Source organism: Monodelphis domestica, chromosome 1 (assembly GCF_027887165.1).
Source record: "Monodelphis domestica isolate mMonDom1 chromosome 1, mMonDom1.pri, whole genome shotgun sequence".
NCBI classification, from domain to species: Eukaryota; Metazoa; Chordata; class Mammalia; order Didelphimorphia; family Didelphidae; genus Monodelphis; species Monodelphis domestica.
In genome coordinates, this window is record NC_077227.1 from 264868488 (window position 1) to 264889769 (window position 21282).

Genomic DNA, 21282 nt, shown 5'->3' on the forward strand with positions numbered 1-21282 from the left:
TATTTTAATGCTTTTTGTTGTAGGACCTCAGAGTGCTTTACAGACAACTGTCAACACAACTAAGCACAGCTAAATACATTTGTACAACTGGGAAGTAAAATCAACAGTTTAGAACTATAAGGAAACATAGAAATTATTTAGTCCAAACCACTGATTCTACAAATGATAAAACTGAGACCCAGATAGGTTAAGGTCATAGTTGCTATCTAAGGTGAGGTAGAATTGGGATTTGAGCCAAATTTTCTTATTCCAAATCCAGCTATAGGATTATTTTTTTGACTCACCTTCTATTTTAGTATCAATTCTAAGAGAAGAGCAGCAAGAGTTAGATAATTGAGGGTAAGTGATTTGCCCAGGGTCACAACTAGAAAGTATATGAGATCACATTTGAATTCAGGTCCTCTAGACTCCAGGTCTGATGCTCTATCTACTGTGCTGGCTGAGCCTCAATTATTTTTTTTTAATCCCCCCCATCATATCCTTTCATCTCTAAAGCAAGAACAAAACACACACACACACACACACACACACACACACACACACACACACACACACACACACACACACACACACTACAACCCTTGTAACACATAAACATATTTAAGTGGTTATGCCAATTATTGCCTTTATGTTTAAAAATTGAAATTAGTTCTTTTCAGCAAAATGTATTTGTTTACTTTTTTGGTCTACTTTTGTACGAATCTTATCTAATTATTTTACCTCTGCTTTCTTGAGATTACATGAAGGATTTAGATCCAAACCCTTATTGTAACTGTCTATTTTGTAAATAACATAGTACTGGATTCTATTTTCTAATATTTTCATCCATTTTACATGTGAGTTCATGTCTTTCCCTTTCAGTTATGATCATTACTTGTATACTTCTCTTCTCATATTAAACCTTTTTTCCCTCTTTGCTCCCTACTCTATCTTTATCCAAACTGTGGCTTCTTTCTTGATTTTTTTTCTTCCTTGTTGCTTTTGATATTTTTTTCTTTCATCTAGAAATTGATTTTGGCAGTATTTCTTGATAGTTTAATTTTGGAATTTCTCCGGGGAGATGATTGGTAGATTCTTTTTATTTTCACTTTGCTCTCTTGTTTTAATATGTCTGGGTAGTTCTCTTTCACTTTTTAAAAATAATTTTTTTAAACTATTAAGCATTTACTTTTTCTCCCTTTAACTTTCCCACACACACTGAAAAGAAATGTAGTACTCATTCTACACATTAGTCCACCACCTGGAAGTCATGAGATGGGCAGCACTCTTCATCAGTTCTTTGGAATGATTTCTTAAAGCATTATGTCTAGGCTTTTTTTTTTGCGGGGGGGGGGGGGGTGTTGGGTTTCACGAATTTTGAGTAAATAAGTTGGGTTTTATGTAAAGTTATTATACTCTCCCCCCATTTTTTCAATCTTTTGACTTTGTTTTAATATTCCTTATTATCTCATAAAGTCATTAAGTTCTATTTAGTTTATTCTGGTTTTCAGGGAGTCTGTTAACTCAAGTCAGGTTTTGTATCTCTTGAGCTAAGCAATGCATTCTTTTTCTACTGCTATAGGAAGTGTCATTAATTCAAAGACTAAATCTTTGATGAGGGCAGTCATTCTCATCTTCTCTTGTATGAATATATCCATAACTAATTGTTGAAATGCATAACTCAGACTGCCCTTGTTTGTTTTTTTTTTCTATTTTTTTAGTAGATTTTTCTGTCGGTATTTTTTGCTTAATTGCTACTTTGTGTCAAAAGGGATGGTTATTCTATAGGATAGGGAGAAAGGGTTCATTATGGGGAGGTTATGTGAGAAATTACTACGTATAGGCAAAATACATCACTAAAACATTTTAAAAGTAAGCGTAATCTTTTTATTTATAGTTTTACAATGTTTTATTGTATTTTTCCCATACCCAGCATGATACATAATAATATTACCGCCTCTGATGTCTTTTCTAGATGCTAATTCTCTGTGACAGTCTACTCATTAACTCCTGCAAATACTGAGCTGTGTTCTCTTCTATGTGTATAATTCTCTTTCCTCTCTTCTTTTTTTTGCAGGGGATGGGGGAAAATGTACTTGTTAGTAGATGATCATTTTTTTTTATGGTTTGTGTGTCCCATAGACATTTAAAAGTGATGACAGAAAGTTCTAGAAGAAAAAGAATGATTGATATAATAATTGTAGGATTGAGGGCTTTTGCTATGAAATAAAAAGTGCTTGCAGAATAACTTTGTGAGGATGATATGTAAAAACCAAAAATCAATGAAGCATGTGACTGCATTTTGGGAATATGTATGTACATATACATTTACTTCTGTAGAAAGGATGATTGAGTCTGATGTGCATACAAGCTTCCTGATAAGGGTCATGCATTGGCACCCTAGGATAAGTAAGCATACTCAACCACTCAGAATTCAGAACGTTGTGAGTTGTTCATACAATAAAGATCCACGATTAATGTGGAATATCTATTCCTTAGTTCCACAGTCTAGCTCCCAGCAGAGTATAATAGATGATATATTGTTTTCAGTGTGAAGGACTTATTAATTTAGATAAAATAAATAGATATTACATAAAATCTATTTTGTACATTGAGAAACCTTTTTTAAAATAGGTTTTTTACCTTTTTTTTTTTAACCTAAAATAGGTCAATCTCTTTTAGGAGAAACATAAATGGGGGAGGGGGAGGGAGGGATGACTTGCCTCTTTTAGGGTAAGACCACCCCCTAGAGCTGAATTTAGTATATAAGCCCAGAGTCTTTTGAAGTTCTCTACTCTGCTAGTTAATATTTCAAAACATTCCACAGGCAATTGACACTTTGTAGCTATTTTTTTGTCTTCCTTATATTGACATTATTCACTCTCTATTCATATATATTTTCATGATTATGTTTTGGTGTCACAATGAAGGGAGCACTGGGCTTGCAGTTAAAGAGATCTCGGTTCCAAGATGGTCTCCGACACTTACTAGCCATGTGACCCTGGGCAAGTCACTTAACCACTATTTGCCTCAGTTCCTGATCTATAACACAGAGACACAATGGAGAAAGCAATGGCAAATCATTCCAGTTTTTTTGCCAAGAAAACCCCAAATGGGGTCACAGAGTAGGGCAAAATTGAACAACTGAATAACGAAAACAAACAAAAATTCCTATATTTTAAAAATTTTGGAACTTTTTTTTTTGGTCTTCATCTCCTTCAGGTATATTCAGGATCAGAATCACTGGGTCAGATATTATGCATTGCTCAGTGACTTATCTTTAATAATTCCAAATTGTTTTCTGAGTAGTTGATACAGATCATTTTTATTGACACTGACACTTGCTATCTTCCCACAGCCATTTCAGCATTAACTATTTGTCTTTTATAATTTTTATCATTTTAGTGATTATGACATAAAACCTCAAGTTTTTAAAATTTACACTGCTCATATTAGTAATTTGGAAAATTTTTCATAAAGTGATTAGCAAATTTATTTTGGAGATGAACAGTATTGTTATTGCCAATTTATAGATGAAGACACTGAAGTTAAGAGACTCACCCAAGGTAACATAACTTGATCATAGGTGAGAATCAGAGTTTAGGGTTCTTGAAATTTAGTGGAATACTTTTTTTAAAGTATTTTTTCCCTAAATCATGAACTTAAAAAAACACAAACATGAACCTTTCAACATAGGAAAAAAGGGAAAAAATCTGAATTACATATGAAATTGTGAATTTCTACTAGGTACACATAAGGGAGGGAGGAATATGCACCTCTTTTCTTCTGCCCCCAGCTCAGATGACATAGTCATGCCCATTGACATTTTAATGTGTTAACATGGTGTAACACCTTGTGTTCCCTTTCTGAGATGCAAACAAATCTCTGAGTCAAGAAGGGAACAATGGGATTGACTTAACAAATTAGCCATGGATGCTTTAAATAGCTAAGCCTTGGGCAAATTTTAGCTATGTAGTTTTGAAGGGGAACTAATGGACCATTAGGAGAAACTGTATCCAGCATGGAGCAGAGACACAGATACAGAGACAGTTACTTATAAAGTAAACAAGTAGCATCAAGAAATATGACCCCTAAAAGCAGAAAAGATAGTTGGCCTATGGAGAGGATCAGTCTCTAGGAACCCAGTTCAGCAGGCCACCCAAAAGAGAGCTAGATCCCAGGGATATTGCATGAAGACTCTTCAAAAAGAGAAAGTATATCCAGGCTCTAAAATACTAAGAGTTGTGAGTTGCCTTTAGCATACACATTTCCTATACCTATCCCTTGATTCCACTCTTCCCATGGATGCATTTTACCGATGGAAGAGTTTACTCCTAGTTTATTGAAAGAATGTTTTCTATGAATAGTTCTTGCTATATCATCAGAGAAAATGCCTTTGTTAAGAGTTAATTGAATCTACTGGTTTATTATTAATTGGAACGCCACCAGTGGGGGCTCCTAAGCTATAATTTTTATTAATATCTATCCTCAGGGTACTTTAGAACTTGAAGTTGTAGCTATACCTCTGGCAACTCAACCCTGGAGTTTGGGTACAAGGTGAGGTATAACCATAGGGGTGCTATATAGTGTTTTTAAAGTGTTTATTTAATTTAAGACATTAATAACAAAATGGCCTACTTGTTGGAATGCCCTACTGAACTTTTGGCTTCTCTCTTCTGGGAATTTTATTAAGATTTCTTTGGTGTTTTATTCTTTTCCTTTCTTTTTTTGCATCTCTATTACTACCTACCAACTCATGCCCCACCCAAAGAGGGAAAGAACCTTTTCTCTCTTAATAAGAAGAGTCAAGCAAAATAAATCAGTATATCAATTATGATTGTAAATGTATCTTACTCTGCATTTTTAGTCCATCACCTTTATGCCAAGAAGGAATCCATTATCAGTCTTCTGAAGTCATGACTACACTGATTAAAAATCTGAAGATTTTCAAAGTTATCTTTATATTATTATGTCCCTATGTAAACAGTTCTGACTATATTCATTTTATTCTGCATCAGTTCATACAAAGTCACATTTCTTTCAATTTATCTTAATTCATCATTATGACAAAATAATACTCTATTACATTCCTTTACCACAAGGTTTTCAGTCATTTCCCAGTTGATAGGTGGCTTTTTTGTGGCATTTTCCTCTTCTGTCATCTTTGCTAATCTGATGATTGTGAAGTGAAATTTGGGGACTATTTTAATTTAAATTTCTCTTACTAGAAATATGGTGTATTTTTTCATCCAGTTGTTGATAACTACATTTCTTCTTTAGAAAACTACACTATCAATATCCTTTATTACTTATCTGTCTGTCCTAATTCTTTATGTATCTTGGACAATAGACCTTTATACCAGAAATATTTACTGAAAATTTTTTGTTAATTTGTCCTTTAAATTTCATTTATTTTTCATGTGCAAAAGCATTTCAATTTTATTTAATAAAGATTATTATTATTTAATAAAGATTATTTACTTTACCTTTATTAACATATCTCTTCCTTTAGTTAAGAATATCATCTCATCCTAATTGTTAAAATTATCACTTTCTTTCTCTAATATTTTCATAACAACCTTTTATATTTAAGACATTATTTACTTGTCATTTATCATAGTATTTAGTGTAAAAGTTGATCTAAATCTAATTTCTGCCATATTGCTTTCTAGTTTTTTCAACAGATTTGTTTAGCAGAGAGGCAAATATGAGGGTATACCCCAATGATTGGTGTTCTTGTTTTTTTTCCAAACAGTTATGCTACTATCCCAGATTTTGTCTGCATCTAGTTTATTTAATATAGTCTACTAATCAACATTTCTATTTTTAACTAGTATAACAATTACGGCTTTATAGTATAGTTTGAAATCTGATAGCGTGAATGCAGCACTATTTCCACTACCTTTTTGTAATCCTTTTTTCCCCTTACTTTTTCTTGGAATTCTCCTGAAAAATTCTCCATTCGCTTGCTCTTTATTAGTTTGTTCCTGGTAATTTGACTGACAGCAAGAGGCCTCAGGATCCTTATTCCTGAAAACATTACAACTGTTTTAACTGCCATGACCACACCCCTAAATTGTACATGCAAAACTCTGTTCATATAACTGCTAATTTTCTAGGTGTAGCCCAGAGCCCCTGTGGCTCTGGGACCACTTATTACTTCCTAGATTTGGAGTGCTATTTAAATTCACAGCTCATAAATCCCCACTCAAAAGTTACTCTTTACTAAGGTACATTCCAGACACATAAATCCAATAAAATGTTTACTTAAAACATGAAGTAAAGTAAATAACAAAGGAAGTTAATCAGATTAAATAATGTGTTGGACACCCATACTCAAGGTATCTAGTGATCACAGGTCATGCAATCTCCAGTTGTCTCAACCTTTAAGAGGAAGGGCTCAGTTTAAACTCATGACCTGGTGTTTGAATACTAGAGAGTAACACTCACAAAGTTTCTTTTCAGTTACTTTCTACTCTGTCTCAGAGCATTGAGCAGACACAACTAGGGAAGACCCAGATACCATGTTTCTTGTCACCCAATTGCCCAAATTCCACTCAGGACCACAATCCAGAGATATAATAATGTAGGAGGGAGGCAAGACTTTGTCCTGGGCCCTAAAATTTAGAAGTACTGACAGTATTTACTCCTTTAGCAAAAAGTACCTAGTTAACAAGAATAAATAGTTTAAACAGGAAGCAACCAGAACTAAAATAGGAAGCAATATTTCCTCTACCAGGCATCTGGCCCTGTGAGGTCCTCTCTGACTAGCCTCATCTTGCTTCCCTTCCCTGGGAGTGGCTTTACTAACAAGTTCCAGGGTTTCTGTCTTCATACCACAGGTGGCACAATGGGCAAGATTTACTGGACTTGTGGAGTCAGGAAGACCTGAGTTCAAATACTGCCTCAATCATTGCAGTAAGACCTTATATAAAATGGAAATATCAATAGCAACTTTCTCCTAAGGTTCTTGTAAGGATCAAATGAAATAACATATGTATAGTGCTCTGCAACTCAATTAATAAACATTTATTAAGCATCTACTATGCTCCAGGAACCATCCTAAGTGCTGGGGATACAAAAAGAGCCCCAAGAAGCCTTACCCTCAAATTGTTTCCAATCTAATATGGATGACAATAAATATATACAAAGCAGCTATATGTAGGATTAATTGAAAATAATTAGCAGAGGAAAGGCTTCCAGTAAAAGATAGAACTTTAGTTCAAACTTAAAGGAAGCCAGAGAAATCAGTAGTCAAGAGTGGAGAGAGAGCATTCTAGGCAATATGTCAGAAATTAGGTTTAGATCAACTTTTATACCAAATACTATGATAAAAATCAAGTAGATAATGTCAGAGAAAATGCTTGGGGCTGAGAAATGGAGTGTCTTGTCCATGAAATAGCCAAGAGGCTAGTTAGTATCATAGAATCAAAAAGTATTATTGGGGAGATAAAGTGTAAGAAGACTGATAAGGTAGGAGGGGGCTAAGTTATGAAGGTTTTTGAATGCTGAAAGAACATTTTTTTATTCAATTATGGAGGCAATATGGAGTTTGTTTATAAATAAACACTGGAGTTTATTTAGTGGGGTATATGTGATCAGACATGATAGGGCTGTGCTTTAAGAAATCACTTTAGTGGCTAAAAGGAGAAGAAAATGGAGGTCTTGAGGTCCAAGTTCTCAAACTGAACTTCCACTCCCTTGACACTCAAAGGAATTTGTTTTAAAAATTTTTTGAGAGTTTCTCAAGTGCGTTTTATATTGCTTATTCCTGGTGTTAGAATTGCTAATTATAAATAAGAGTCATTCACCCAAGATAGAAAGAGAGAAAATCAAATCAGTTTCTTAGCTGAGAGCCTGGGATAGAACTATATTGCTTATTGGGAAAAATGTGACAGTCCCAGTTCTGGGAAATTCTCTCCTCATTTCTGTGTTTGAGTTGAATGTTACCTAAGTAAATGCTCCCCCTATCCCTTGTTAAGTCACTCCCATGCACCTCTAGGACTCTTTGCTTCCCCACCTTTTTTTTATTTAAGGCCTTCTCTTTCTTCAAGGTCCAACTCTGAGCTATTTTCTCCAAGAAACTTTCTGCATGTGAAAGTTGTTTTCCTACTACATATTTCTCTTGGCCTATTGTGCACTTGATACTCCTTGAAATTAATCATCCCCCAACCCCCCAATCCCAGAGTCCTCTTAAATTGTAAATTCCCTAAGAGCAGAAACTGAGGCAATTAGGTGGCACAGTGGATAGAGCACCAGCCCTGGTTCAAATCTGGCCTCATACACTTCCTAGCTATGTTACCCGAAGCAAGTCACTTAATTCCTAATACCTACCTGACAGAGACAAACCAAGTTTGTGGTCTAAGAAATTAGGCAAAGGACCAAACTTTTGAAATAATATTCTAGGTCTAAGGACAAACATTGGAATGTGAATATCTACCCTATCCCAGTAGACTAAATATCTTAGGAAGTGGCACAGTTGGCTGGAAAAACAATCTTGAGAAAGAATATGTTTTTGTACCCATTTAACCATGAACTTGCTGAACTCCACATGTATTCACACCCCCCCTTCATTCCTGTGTTTTTTTTTTCCTTTTTAAACCCTTCTCCTATTCAATAAACTCAGCTGGCAGTAGTTATCAGCTCTGCAGTCCTTCTGACCCCAAAGATTCTAATCTCTCTGATCTTTTTCTCGCTCCTACCTAGGGACCCTCTGCCCTTGGTCTGAGCTTTTAGGGCTCTTCACCCCCCCCCTTTAGGCTCTGACATCTATCTATTGTAGCTCTTCTGTCTTAGAACTACCAAGACAAAATATCTTCTATCTTAGTATCAATTACAAGACAGAAAAGCAGCAAAGTCTAAGTAATCAGAGGTTAAGTGCCTTGCCCAGGGTCAAACATCCAGGAAGTGCATGAGGTCAAATTTGAACCCAGGTCCTCCTTATTCCAGACCTGGTACTCTATGTTCTATGCCACCTACTTGCCCCCAGGAGCCACTTTCCAAAGACTGATAAAAGTAGATGGAAAAATGAATTACCTGAAAGTGCACCTTGATGATATCACTATTTTGGGGGAAATTGTAGGCAAACATGTTGTTTATCCTTTGTTTCAAAGAGGAACAATGACATCATAGGGTGATGCCTTGACTTAAATGAGGCAGAGTTAATTGTTCAGTCTCATTCTCTCTTCCAGAATTATCAGAAGTTAAGAGGTAAGACAGAAGTCAGAAGTGCTGATGACCCAGGATGCAATGGATGCCTTTGGCCTCTTTAATATCTGATTGAGCAAGTTCTAAGCATTCCACAGCACTGGTTTTAGCTGTTTTCATGGTCTTTGAAACATACTGTTCTCATCCACCCATTCTGCTAGGGAAAGTCATCACATGCTAGGAGATCATTGTGGTCATCATATGAACATCACTTAACTCACTGACAGGTTTCAGGCATATTGGTTATCCTGTTCTTGGAGCCATAGGTGGAAGCTAAGTGACAGGTAGATAGCCAAAGGTAGATAAGCAGTCCTAAAAAGGACTTGGTAAGACTTCATACCAGAGGTGCTCATCCTCCCTGAACACCCTACACATCCCATACTTACCTCTCTGGGGTGATTCCTTAATCGCAAAGGTAGTTTCCCCAGATTGAGACTTTTCCACTGCACTGACTCCTGCCATTTCCTCAAATGTGGAAAACTCAGCAGTGTAATTGTGGTAGTTGGGGGACTGTATTCACGCTATAAGCAAACACAAGAAAAGGCTTATGAAACTATTAGATCAGCTAGCAAAATGACCTGGCATTTTTAATCAACGATTTCTAGTTTGCAAAGCAATAGAAACACCAGCACACACACAAAAAAAATGGCAAAAGTGAAATGAGATCCCAAGAAGAACAGCACCAACAGTCTTCATTCTTTCACAAAATGGTTAAGTTGAAGAGGAGGATATATTCCAAGTCCCAAGGGGGCAGAGCCCAGCACCTTAGGTTCTCCCAGTTCTCCCAACTATAGCTTCTGGTGGTCCATTTCAGAGGGTGAAACAACAGCAGTGGCAAAAGCAGTGGGGCAGAAAGTGGGGAAGAGTGAAGATAGACACCCAGGAAGTACAAGCAGAATTGATTCCTCCTCCCAGGCAGGAAGTTCCAGAGTTATATGCACACAGAGAAGTTATAAGTGTAGAGGAACAACAATCTTTTGATTTATATCTTGAGGTGCCAAGTTAAATGCTGCTTGCTAGGGACAGTTAGCAGCATTAGCCAGCTACAAACTCAGCATACAGGACTGACCACTGTCAGCCAGGCCACACAACACTGAAGCTAGGATGACTCTTAATTTAAGGAGTATATGTTATATAGAAAATACCTATAGGTTGGATCTCAAGTGAATGTAGTACAGTTGAAAAGTCTGAGGCTTCCACCAAATGGCATGCCAGCAGGCTATGTGACTTTACTTGTTTGGACCAACTCTCTTTGCCTCAAATGTCTGTATATAACTAACTAGGGGTGACAACAGAGGGGCTACAGGAAGTGAAGTGGTGATGCCAGAGAAAAGTTCCAGTCCTTCAAAGGGACTTTACTATTGAAATAATGGCAGAAATAATGAACAAAAGGGGATTGTATTGGACTGCAACAGATACCATGCATTAACCAAGGAAAGTGGGTGTCATCCACCACATATGGTTCTACAATCATGAAAACTTTACATGATGTCTTTGGATATATGGATTAAGAGAGGTATCTAGGGCTAAAAAAGAAACAGATTTTGCTGGCCCATGATGGTCACAAGTGTCACCAATAAGTGTGATTTGTGGGTTTTGTGTGCAAAGTATAATTAACATGTACAACATATTTGGAACATAGAGGCAGCAATAAAGATCATAGATTCTAAGCTGGATGAGACTTTAAAAATCATCTAGTACATCCCTCACATTTGGAAGATGAGGAAACTGAGACTGAGAAGTGAAGCTACTTGTCCAAAGTTACACAGTTCATAAGGCACAGAGCTGAGATTTAAATATTGAGAGAAGCTAATTATCTAGATAACTTCAGCCTACAAGACAACTGATAGAAACATAGTATGATGCTTGTTCATTGTCAAGATCTTCAACAGACACAGGATTTTGCCACAGAAGTCAGTGTCTGTCAAAGAATATACAAGTTAGCAGAGGAATTGGAAACTACTTGCCTCCTGGCTCAATTTACAGCAAATACCTGGGTTCAGAATTTCTAGAAAATTAATACTCAGGAATATGAAACAATCATGAAGTTTATTATATGATACAGTAAGCAGGTGGCAAAGTATGCAGACATAGTGGCAATTACAAAGAGATTTTTTTTCCTCTCATACAAGAAAATTACCCCAGTCCAAGGGTGAGGGAAATTTGTTGGGGAGGGAACCCTCCTAAAGTTGGAGTTCAGGTGGCAAGATGCTACACCCTAAAAATGGGCTTGGTTGAGAACACATAATTGGGATCAGATATGAAAGAGAACATTCATAATCAGACCCAGATGTCATTGAAAAGTTCTTATAGTCCCTTATATCAATATGGGACTGGGGGGGGGGCAGCTGGGTAGCTCAATGAATTGAGAGCCAGGCCTAGAGATGGGTAGGTTCAAATCTGGCCTCAGACACTTCCCAGCTGTGTGACCCTGGGCAATTCACTTAACCCCCTTTGCCTAGCTCTTACTGCTCTGGTTCTAAGGTGGAACATAAGGGTTTTACCCCCCCCCCCAAATATATATATGGGACTTGGGTGAAGCTCTGGTAGGGGGAATTCCTTTACTGGCACCACAAATTAGTGGGAGGATCTAATCTTAACTATCCAAGGAAGCTGAAGGAAAATGACTCAAGGCCCCTGCAGCAGGTTGAGTTCATCCAATCAAAAAGTTGCAAGTATTATCTGCATGACATTAGAGTTAAGAGTGAAAAAGAACAAATTGTTTATTTTGCCTATATGCTTCTATGGAAACTTAGTCTATTCCATAATGGAGTCCTGATACATATAACAAACTAATATAAAGTTTACAATGATCACACAACCTAAGTTGAATAGCCTCAAAAAGCCAGTGAAGGGATGTATTAAGACATTTCAACAGTACCATTTAATTCCTCTAAATAGGTGAATTATTTGGATGCTCTGGTAAATAAATAGTGACAAATGCATACTTATTTCAGCAAACTCTTAGAAAAAGCTTACTGTCTAGTAACAATTTCATCTCAGAAAATTAAAAGAAATGGTATAATGCCTGAGTTCTTTGTTGAAACCTTTAATGACAAAAGTTTTGCTGAAAAATCTTGGTGTTCATGAGATACAAATGAATAGATATATTCTATATCTATACCATACTTAGTTGTGGAGAAGGAAAGGACTGAACCATGAAGCCGCACCTTACCTGCCATAAACTTCAATCTACTTGTCTGGACACTTCTTCACAGTCTCCTTTGCTGGATCTTCATTCAGGTTATACTTAGTACTCTGTCCTGGGCCCTATTTCACTTAGTGATCTCATCAGAGCCCATGGTTTCAATAGTATCACTCAACTGACGATTCTCAGGATTAACTCAGATTCAGCATAAACCCAGATTCAATCTTAACCTCTTTCCAAGTCTCCAGAATTACCACTCCAAATGTTTCTTAGATATGTCAAATGGATGTCATATCTCAACATGTCCAAAATGGAATCTATCCTACCAAACCTTTTCCCTTTCTGAACTTCCCTATTATTGACAAAGGTATCACCACCCTTCCTGTCACACAGGCTGACAACCTAGCTGTCATATTTGATTTGTCTGTCCTCTCTCACCTCCTATATTCAATGTTTTCATTTCATATCAATTTTGTCTTCACAATTATTTCTCACATAGGCTTCATCTCCTGTCTAGATTACTGCAATAACCTGCTTCAAGTCTCTCCCTTTCCAGTTGACCTTACATTCAGCTGTCAAATTAATCTTCCCAAGGTACAGATTTCACCATGTCACCTTCCCCCTTCCTTGTTCAATAAGCTCTAGTGGTTCCCTATTTCTTCCAGAATCAAATATAAAAACCTGTTTGGCATTGAAAGATCTTCAAAACCTGAGCCCCTCTTTCTTTTCTAGTCTTCTTACACTTTACAGTCCCTGGCCATATACTCCATAAACCAGTGACTCTGACCTTCTTGAAGCTATTTTCACAAGACATTCCTTTTCCAGACTACAGGAATTTCCACTGGCTATTACTTATGCTTGGAATACCTTCCTTTTCATCTCTGCCTTCCTTGTCCCAGCTAAAATCCCACCATCAATGAGAAGCCTGTCCTGATCCCCTTTAATGTTAGTGCCTTCTTTCTATTATCTCCAATTAATCCTGTACACATATTGTTTGTACACATAGAAATACACATTGTCCTGTACACATAGTGAAACAACTATATTGTCTCCCCCATTAGACTGTGAGCTCCATGAGAGTAGAGATTGTTCTTTGATTTTGTTCTCTAGAAATTAACAGAATGCCTGGCACATAGTAGGCACTTAATAAATGCTTATTGACTCACTGAAAAGGGTGCAAAAAGATTTCAAAAGTTCAGGTTTAGGAATCTGAGGCTACAATTCTGTTTTTTTTAAATATAATTTTTATTTTTTTTCAAAATATTTTTCCATGGTTACATGATTTGTGTTCTCTCCCTTCCCCCTCCCAGAGCTGACAAACTATTCCACTGGGTTATATATGTATTATCACTCAAAACCTATTTCCATATTATTCATTTTTGTAATAGAGTGATCTTTTAGATTCAATCCCCCAAATCATATACCCATATAAAGAAGTGATAAATCACGTTTTCTTCTGCATTTCTTCTCCAACCATTCTTTCTCTAGATGTGGATAGCATTCTTTTCATACATCCCTCAGGTCTGTCCTGAATACTTGCATTGCTTTCAGTAGTAAAGTCAATTACATTTGATCATCCCACAATGTTTCAGTTACTGTGTATAATGTTCTCCTGATCCTTCTCATTTCAATCTGCATCAGTTCATGTAGATCTTTCCAATTCTTATAGAAATCAAGCAGTGCATCATTTCTTATAGCACAATAGTATTCCATCACCATGCTATACCACAATTTGTTCAGCCATTCCCCAATCAAAGGACAATCCCTCACTTTCCAATTTTTTTGTGAGGCTACAATTCTGATGACACTAATGATTAAACATGGCATCTAAGGTAGAGTGGCAAAAAGTCAGCAAGTTGGAGAAAGACTAGGCCTATTTCACTAGTGTTAAAACTAACATATTACACAAAGGAATCTGGAGAAGTAGAAACACATATAGCCAGATGAAAACACTATTTTCCTATGTAATATATGCTTTGCAGGAAATTTCACATGTTCATTGATCTATTAATTTATCCTATATTTTGAGGATGACATAGATATTTTGAGTATTAGCTATGCATAGCCTTATTTTATTCATTTTGCATATTCTGCTATTTTATAGGCCTCCGAGTAGGCCTGTTTAGGTATTATGCCTATTTGCTTTTATTCTATGGATATACGTTACTGCTATGACACATACGTATTATATGTCCTGAAGTCATAGAAGCAAGCTGGACAGTGATGTTTTGCAATGTCCTATGTATTCTTATGTATATTTGCTGCAAATAGTAATGTGAGAGGATTACCTGGGATGCTAGTTTAATCATTCCTAGTTTCTTAAGAGCCAATTTTGATATGTCATTCCACATGTGAAGTGATTTGGCTAATATTACAAGAAGGCAAAATCTCTGTAGCAGACCACTGGAGACCACTGTCTCTACTGCCCTAGAAGGACTTAGCCCCCTATTCCTAAGAGAATCTTTGTGGGAGGTGATGACATCAAAAAGTGTGGGTAAGGATGAGGACATGTTTTTGAAAGGGAAACAATCCTGTAATTTCACTGCTTCTATACCTGTTGCTATGACCATATGACCATAAATTCAGAGGGAGTGAATGTGAAATTTTAAGAAAGAATGAAATGAAGAGTGAAGCCGAGTGGAACAATGCAGAGATGTTCTCTTATCTTTGAAGCAGAGCTAGAAGAGATGACATTTTTTTCCCTTGCAACTCACCTGCTTCCTTTAAGAGGCTGTTTGCTTTCTTTATTACCATCTATTCTAAGGAAACTTGTTTCTTTAAGCTAATGAATTTGCTTAATATATTATTGGTTTGTATTGTCTTTGGAGGTAGTAGAGTGGTAAGGCAGCCAAAAGGAGAAACAGACAGATCTATAAGGTATGCTGATGAAATACAGGGGATTAAAGCTAAACTGAAGAGGAGTTAAAACTTTTTATAGCTTCCTAAAGTAATGAAAGACAAAGTGAATCTGCACCAAAAGAAACTTTTGCACAAATGAGCCTGTGTCTAAAAGCAAGTCAGCAAGGAAAGGAAAGGAGTTGGTATTCCTTCCCTTTCAAGGACCGCCTTAGGGAACTCCCTCAATAGGATAAAGGAAACTCCTTTTTTATAGGGAATAATATCTGAAGGGTAGAATTAGGAATATGGGGCACTAGTCAACAAGAAGGTGGGGACCAGAAATATAATAGTTTCCTCTCTCCTGCCCTGAGCTGCCTAACAATTGCTAGACAAGAAAAATGCTTCAAGTTATTTAAAGTTAAAATATTTATTCTTGTTTTAGACTATAATCTCTCTTGGGTAGTGACTATATCTTATCTAAACTTCCTATTTCCTTCAGTATTTCCCATCTGCCCTCTTGCACTTAGTAGACACTTAATGTTTGTTTTTTACAGGACCTATGATTTCCTAAATTTAGGGATTCTGGGTAAAAACACCCTCTAATCTTTTGCAGATTGGGAACTACTCAACAATTTATATTTTTTGAGAGGTTCATGGGACACTATAAGGTTAAGTGTCTTGAATGGCCAGTAAGTGTGAATTTGAATTCAAGTCTTCCAGACTCCAGGCCCAGTTCTTTATCCACTGCTAACATTATAGCTTCTCAAGTTGATTCTATATTTTGTAATTTTATATTTGTGCTTGAAGGAAAAACAAAACCCTTATCATTAAGAGATATTTCTATAAGAGCTCTAATTATTTGCAAAAAATAATGAAACTAATTTTTTATTATGCATAACTAAATTAAAAATGGACAAATTATTTTCCCTTACATCTACTTTGAAATCTGATATATATATAAAATATTTTACTCCCCAAGTTTAACATTGGAAAATAGAGAAAATTCAATAATTTACTCTAAGCCTGAGAATTATTTGGGGCTAAGATGTAAGGTGGCAGTGAATGGAGAACTGGGCCTTTAGTGAGGAAGACTTGAAAATTCACACTTACTAACTATGCAGGACACTTAACCTCTACCTCAGTTTTCTCATCTATAAAATGGGGATAATAATAGCACCTTCCTCCCAGGGTTGTTATGAAGATCAAACTGAAAAAAAGTCTAGCACAGAATGGCACAATGTAAGTGCTATATAAATGTTAGCTGTTTATTATTATTAGTGACATAGTATCACTATTAGTAGAGAATATATGTTCTTGAGTGGAGAGTCTCTGGTTTTGTCTTTGTATCCCCAACTCATGGTACCAACTTGTCCATGTGTGTGTTTTGTTTTTTTTAACACGTAAGAGGCACTTTACAAATGTTTCTTAAATTGAATTGGATTTTTTTGGATCATTTGACCATTATGCTAGTCACTTCCCGTCTCTAAGCCTCCTGGGTAAAATGAGAAGCTAAATACTGATAAGCTCTTTTCTGCTCTGAAGCCTGGAAACAAGTGATAAATACTTCCTAAGGGTAGTTTCCCTAGGTGCCCTTTGACAACTTGGGAGGGTGGGATGAGATAGGCCTCCTTGGGTGTAATACCACCCCACACCATGGAGGGCGATAAGATCCTCCTCAGACTTTCAGGCTCCGCTGCCGTCTCTTCCTCTCAAGAACTTACCAAACCGGGGCCCTGGAGAGGGGAAGATAATAGAGAAGGGCGGTGTGTAGGTGGTCGGGCCCTCGTTCCTGCCAAGAGTATTTCCTTTCAGGGTTAATTCGGCCTTTCCTATAGCCAAACTCTCTGGTAGTTCGCCCTTTGCTGGGAAAGCGGAGGCAGCGCAAGCCCGAAACGAAGTGGAGATTGTTCTTCCTCTCCCCCATACTGTGAAGGGAAAAGATGTCGCCCTCTTAAGGGGCGCCCTGCACCTGGAAGAAGCCGCGGCAGGCGCCGCTCCTCCGGGTGGACAGGTGTCAGGAGTGTGCTTTAGGGCCCTGTGGGGGCCCAGCCCACTCCCAGTTACTGCTGGTGCCTCAGTTTTCCTTGCCCGGACTGTCCATGGGTTTCTATGGCGATGGCGGGCGGGGGGGCCTCGGTGCCGCCGTCGCCGTGTTCTCTGCAGTGTCAAGCGTGTTCTTCCTCACTCTTCCTCCCTCGTTGCCGGGAGGAGACTCGGGTAAAGTAGAAATTTGGCCATCTTTCCCTATACCCCGCTCACCGCCGCAGCCTTTCCTTCTCGCTCTCTCTTCTACTGAAGCAGATCATGTGACCGCCCCCTCGTGGCTAGCCTCTTTCAGTCCGCGCACGTGGAGTCCCAACTCTTGGCTTGTCTGTAGTGGGAGGAGGGGTCTCGTTCCCCCCCCCCCCCTTCCATTCCCCTCAGGGCAGGCCAGCTTCTCTCTGGAAAGTAGATGGAACCCCATCTCTGAGGTTAGGAGTCTTCCCGCATCCCAGATTCCCCCCTCCCCCCATCCTGATAGCCTCTTTTATTTTGTATTTTCCTTAGCACTGCCAAGCACACAATAAGCGCTTAATGAATGCTTAATTGACTGTCGAAGCTGGGGATGAGTTAACTCCTGCGTTCCTTGACCAGGGCTGCCAAATGTCAAACTCCTTTCCACACCTTGTACCTTTTGACAAAATACGCTTTTGTGTTTTTAAGTCTCCAACTTAAAGAATGTTTAATGCTCTTAGTTTAACATCTTGGAATTAAAGAAAGCGGAGCATTGGGGAAAATAATTTACCTCTTTGCTACAAGAGCTAGCTTGCTTTAGAATTGTAATAAAAAAGAGATCTTATTGATCATCCAAGTCAGTTACCTTATTTTATAGATGAGGAAACCACTTGATCAGGGTCACACAGGATCATAGATCTAGATCAGAAAAGGACCTCAGGCCATCTAGCCCACCCTCTTTTTTTTTTTTTAAACTGATGAGGAAATTGAGGCCCTGGGAGTTTTAGTGACTTGCTCCAGTTTACACAAGCAGATAGAATTGCAAGTAGAACTGGAAAACTAGGCCCTTTGGTTACAAGGTCAGTGTTCTTTGAAACCCTGGGTCTAATAGCTAGTGTTTTCCTCCTATCCACAAGTTACAGTGTATCGTTTTAAGAACTTGAATTGTATATTTTAGCTCCTTCTCTTGGGAGAATCAATGCACAGTGTTTTGTCAGTCTTGTTAAATGAAGATTTGATGATTTAGTGTAATTGCTCTATTAAAGCTATAATGTGGTAGTTGATAATAAATCTGTCCACTTGATTAAATTTGTTCAGATGCAGATATTGATTCATCAAACTTATGCTAGGGTGATCCTGTCAGTTTGGGTAAGCAGAAGAAATGTTACTCCTGTTGTTTCATTATAAGGTATTTAATATTACTACTTATCTATGAGTTTACTTCATTCAAGCTATTTTACATGCAAAGCTGGAATAATGAAAACATTCAAAAATGGGTGAATTTATTTACAAAAGAAAATGTATCTTTTTTAGAATTGAATTCTCTTGGCATACTTTTCATCATCATAGTACTTACAAAAAGAACTTAGTTTTCCTTTCTGAATATCCCTCTCTGATAAATTCCTTTCACTTTTAGGTGAGGGGAGTAATTCTTCTCAAAGGTAGCAAAAGATTTTAGAAGATTTTATAAATTTTCCATCTTCCTTGTTCATTCATTTCAGTCTTGTCCTTCTACTTAGTGATCCTTTTTAGGGGGGGAGAGGGGAAGATTGTGGAGTGGTTTGCTACTTCCTTCTCCAGCTCATTTTCCAATTGAGAAAACTGAAGCAAACAGAGTTAAGTGATTTGCATAGGCTCACACAGCTAGTAAGTGGCTGAGGCCAATTTGAACTCATGTCTTACTGACTCCAGGCCCAGTGTTCAATCCATAACTCCACCTAGCTGCCAGGCTTATGATGTTATATTGTCAAAGCAGTGATTATATGCTACATCTTGCTAATCATATTTTTGAGATAAATACATTGCCCAAATAAATATGATGTCTTAAAGATGAGTTTCACTTTAAAACTATTTTCTCCTTTGAAGCCAAGTTCTTCCTTTCATTATTCTTTGTTTTTGTATTTGGTAATGATGAAAGCATTTATTTCAGTTATGTCAATGTAATCTTTTACTTGATAATAATAATGAATTATTGTATTTTTTAGTGAAATGTTTGTATTTATCTGTAAGTAAATGTTCTTTCAAATAAAGTTCATATCATAAAACCAATATAAAGCACTGATGTTTCTTCTTGGTGTGTCCTACAGATTGTCTTTTGTGTGCCAGCTGGAGACCTCATATTATCATGTTTTCCATCCTCCAGTTCACATACAAATCTGACTTTAAAAAAAGGTCTAGATCCAGAATGGCACAAGTATTTAAAGACCTATGACCAAATTGTTGTGTAAAAAAATGACCTTTATTACAGTCTAGTATTTGGGGGACTAATGAATTTCTGTGACTTCATTAGCTAAGGGTAAGTGAACCTGCTAAGATTTTACAGAGATTTTATTTCAGCTTCCTATTCATTTGGGCCTGACACCTTGTGTTGGGAGAAAAGTAAAGATTCTCTCAAGAAGAGTAGGTTGTTACTTATGTATCTTATTACTACTTTTTCTTCTTCAGGTCCAACACCAAATGTAGGCACCAAAATATCTATATTTAGCTTCTTATTAAATGTGTATTTTTATGCTTTGTATCTGAAGCAATTTGTCCTTTTTTCTCCACCCCAGGTTTTAGCTTAAAAATCCTGACTAGTTAGTAATGGAAATTTCAGACATCCTAGATTTCTTCCTTTTTTGCAACACTCAAGTAAAATAAAAGACGGTAACTTTTTGCTAGAAGAGATAGAGAAAGGAGAAATAAAAAAAAAGAAAATTGTATTTTGAGGCATTTAGGAGAAACTATGCTATCTTATATATTCACTTTTAAGTATTGACTTTAATAGTGAGTATTTATGGAATGTATGGTAATTTTAAAATAGTGATCTATAAGATTCCATCCTTCTCTAGAATTTAAGCATTTATAGAGATATATAAAAGATTAACACTGCCATGAAAAAAAAAAAAAACATTACTTCCTGGCATGTCACCTTGAATCTGGGATGTACTTAATATTGAATCAAATAGTAACTACATATTAAATAATCTTTACTTCATCATGAAATGTACCATCCACAGTTGTGCTAATTGCCTCACATTCCATTTCACTTTGAATTGTGTCAGCTTCGTACATTAAAAAATTTTTTTAAATTTCATTGCTGTTTTCCTTAAAAATGTTATTTTTTAAGAAAGTATTTGTGGTACACACAAAAAATTTGATGCTTAGTCTTTAAATTTTCTAAGCTGCTTTTAAGTATCTTTATGAGAAAATTTCAAAGACGAGCCGTTTACCTGAATAGGCCAACTTTCAAGCTGCAGAGTGCCTCAGAGGTTATGAGTATGAAATAATTACTAATTGATTTTTGGATTTTAGACTGATCTGTGATATCATTGGCATTGAGAACTCCCTGTGAGTAATCTCTCCCACCCAGTGGGGATCAGTATCTTCTCTGCAAATTACAGTTCTAAAGAGTTACCTGGAGCATCTATAAGTTAAGCGACCTGCCCAGGATCACTCAGCCATTACATGTCAATGATAAGACTTGAACTCAAATTTTCCTGACTGGAAGGCTGTCTTCTAACCTATTGTTCCATACTGTCCCAGAGTCACCAGCTTAAGACATAAAAATCTAGTTGTAGTTGTCTCATTATTTTCTAACAGTTACTTAGCATGATAGCTTTGCATCCCTTTTCAAATCTTGAAATAACTAAATATGGATAAGCATCCTTAGTCCTCTTAAAGCACAGAATATTTGACATTGATGTACATTTCTTAATGCTTTTATTTTAAAAGAAATTATTAGAAATGCTATTTAAAGTGAAAAGATTCTTAGTTGCATGGTCTCCATTTTTAAGGAACAGTCCCTTAGAAAGTAGGACTATGCCACTGAGTGCCAATACAAATAAGTCATCTTCTGTAGTAAAGCCCTGTTCCTTTATATCATCTTGGCATGGAGATGACTCTGAATTCTTGTT

General features: G+C 36.9%; 1 protein-coding gene and 1 long non-coding RNA gene across 2 annotated transcripts in view; one reads left to right on the forward strand and one right to left on the reverse strand.

Moving 5' to 3' along the window:
- Nucleotides 1-1354: 1354 nt before the first annotated feature.
- Nucleotides 1355-17032, reverse strand: LOC130456315 (uncharacterized). The gene is made up of 3 exons (XR_008914985.1): nucleotides 16894-17032; nucleotides 9573-9707; nucleotides 1355-2147 (listed from the first exon to the last, which is right to left on the reverse strand). It is a non-coding gene; the product is annotated as an uncharacterized LOC130456315 (long non-coding RNA).
- The window catches only part of TMEM260 (transmembrane protein 260), a 106518-nt gene continuing 102099 nt past the window's right edge, over nucleotides 16864-21282 (forward strand). The window contains exon 1 of the mRNA XM_007472937.3: nucleotides 16864-17389. Coding sequence (XP_007472999.1) covers nucleotides 17272-17389 — 118 coding nt within the window. The 5' untranslated portion in view covers nucleotides 16864-17271. The remainder of the gene's footprint in view (nucleotides 17390-21282) is intronic.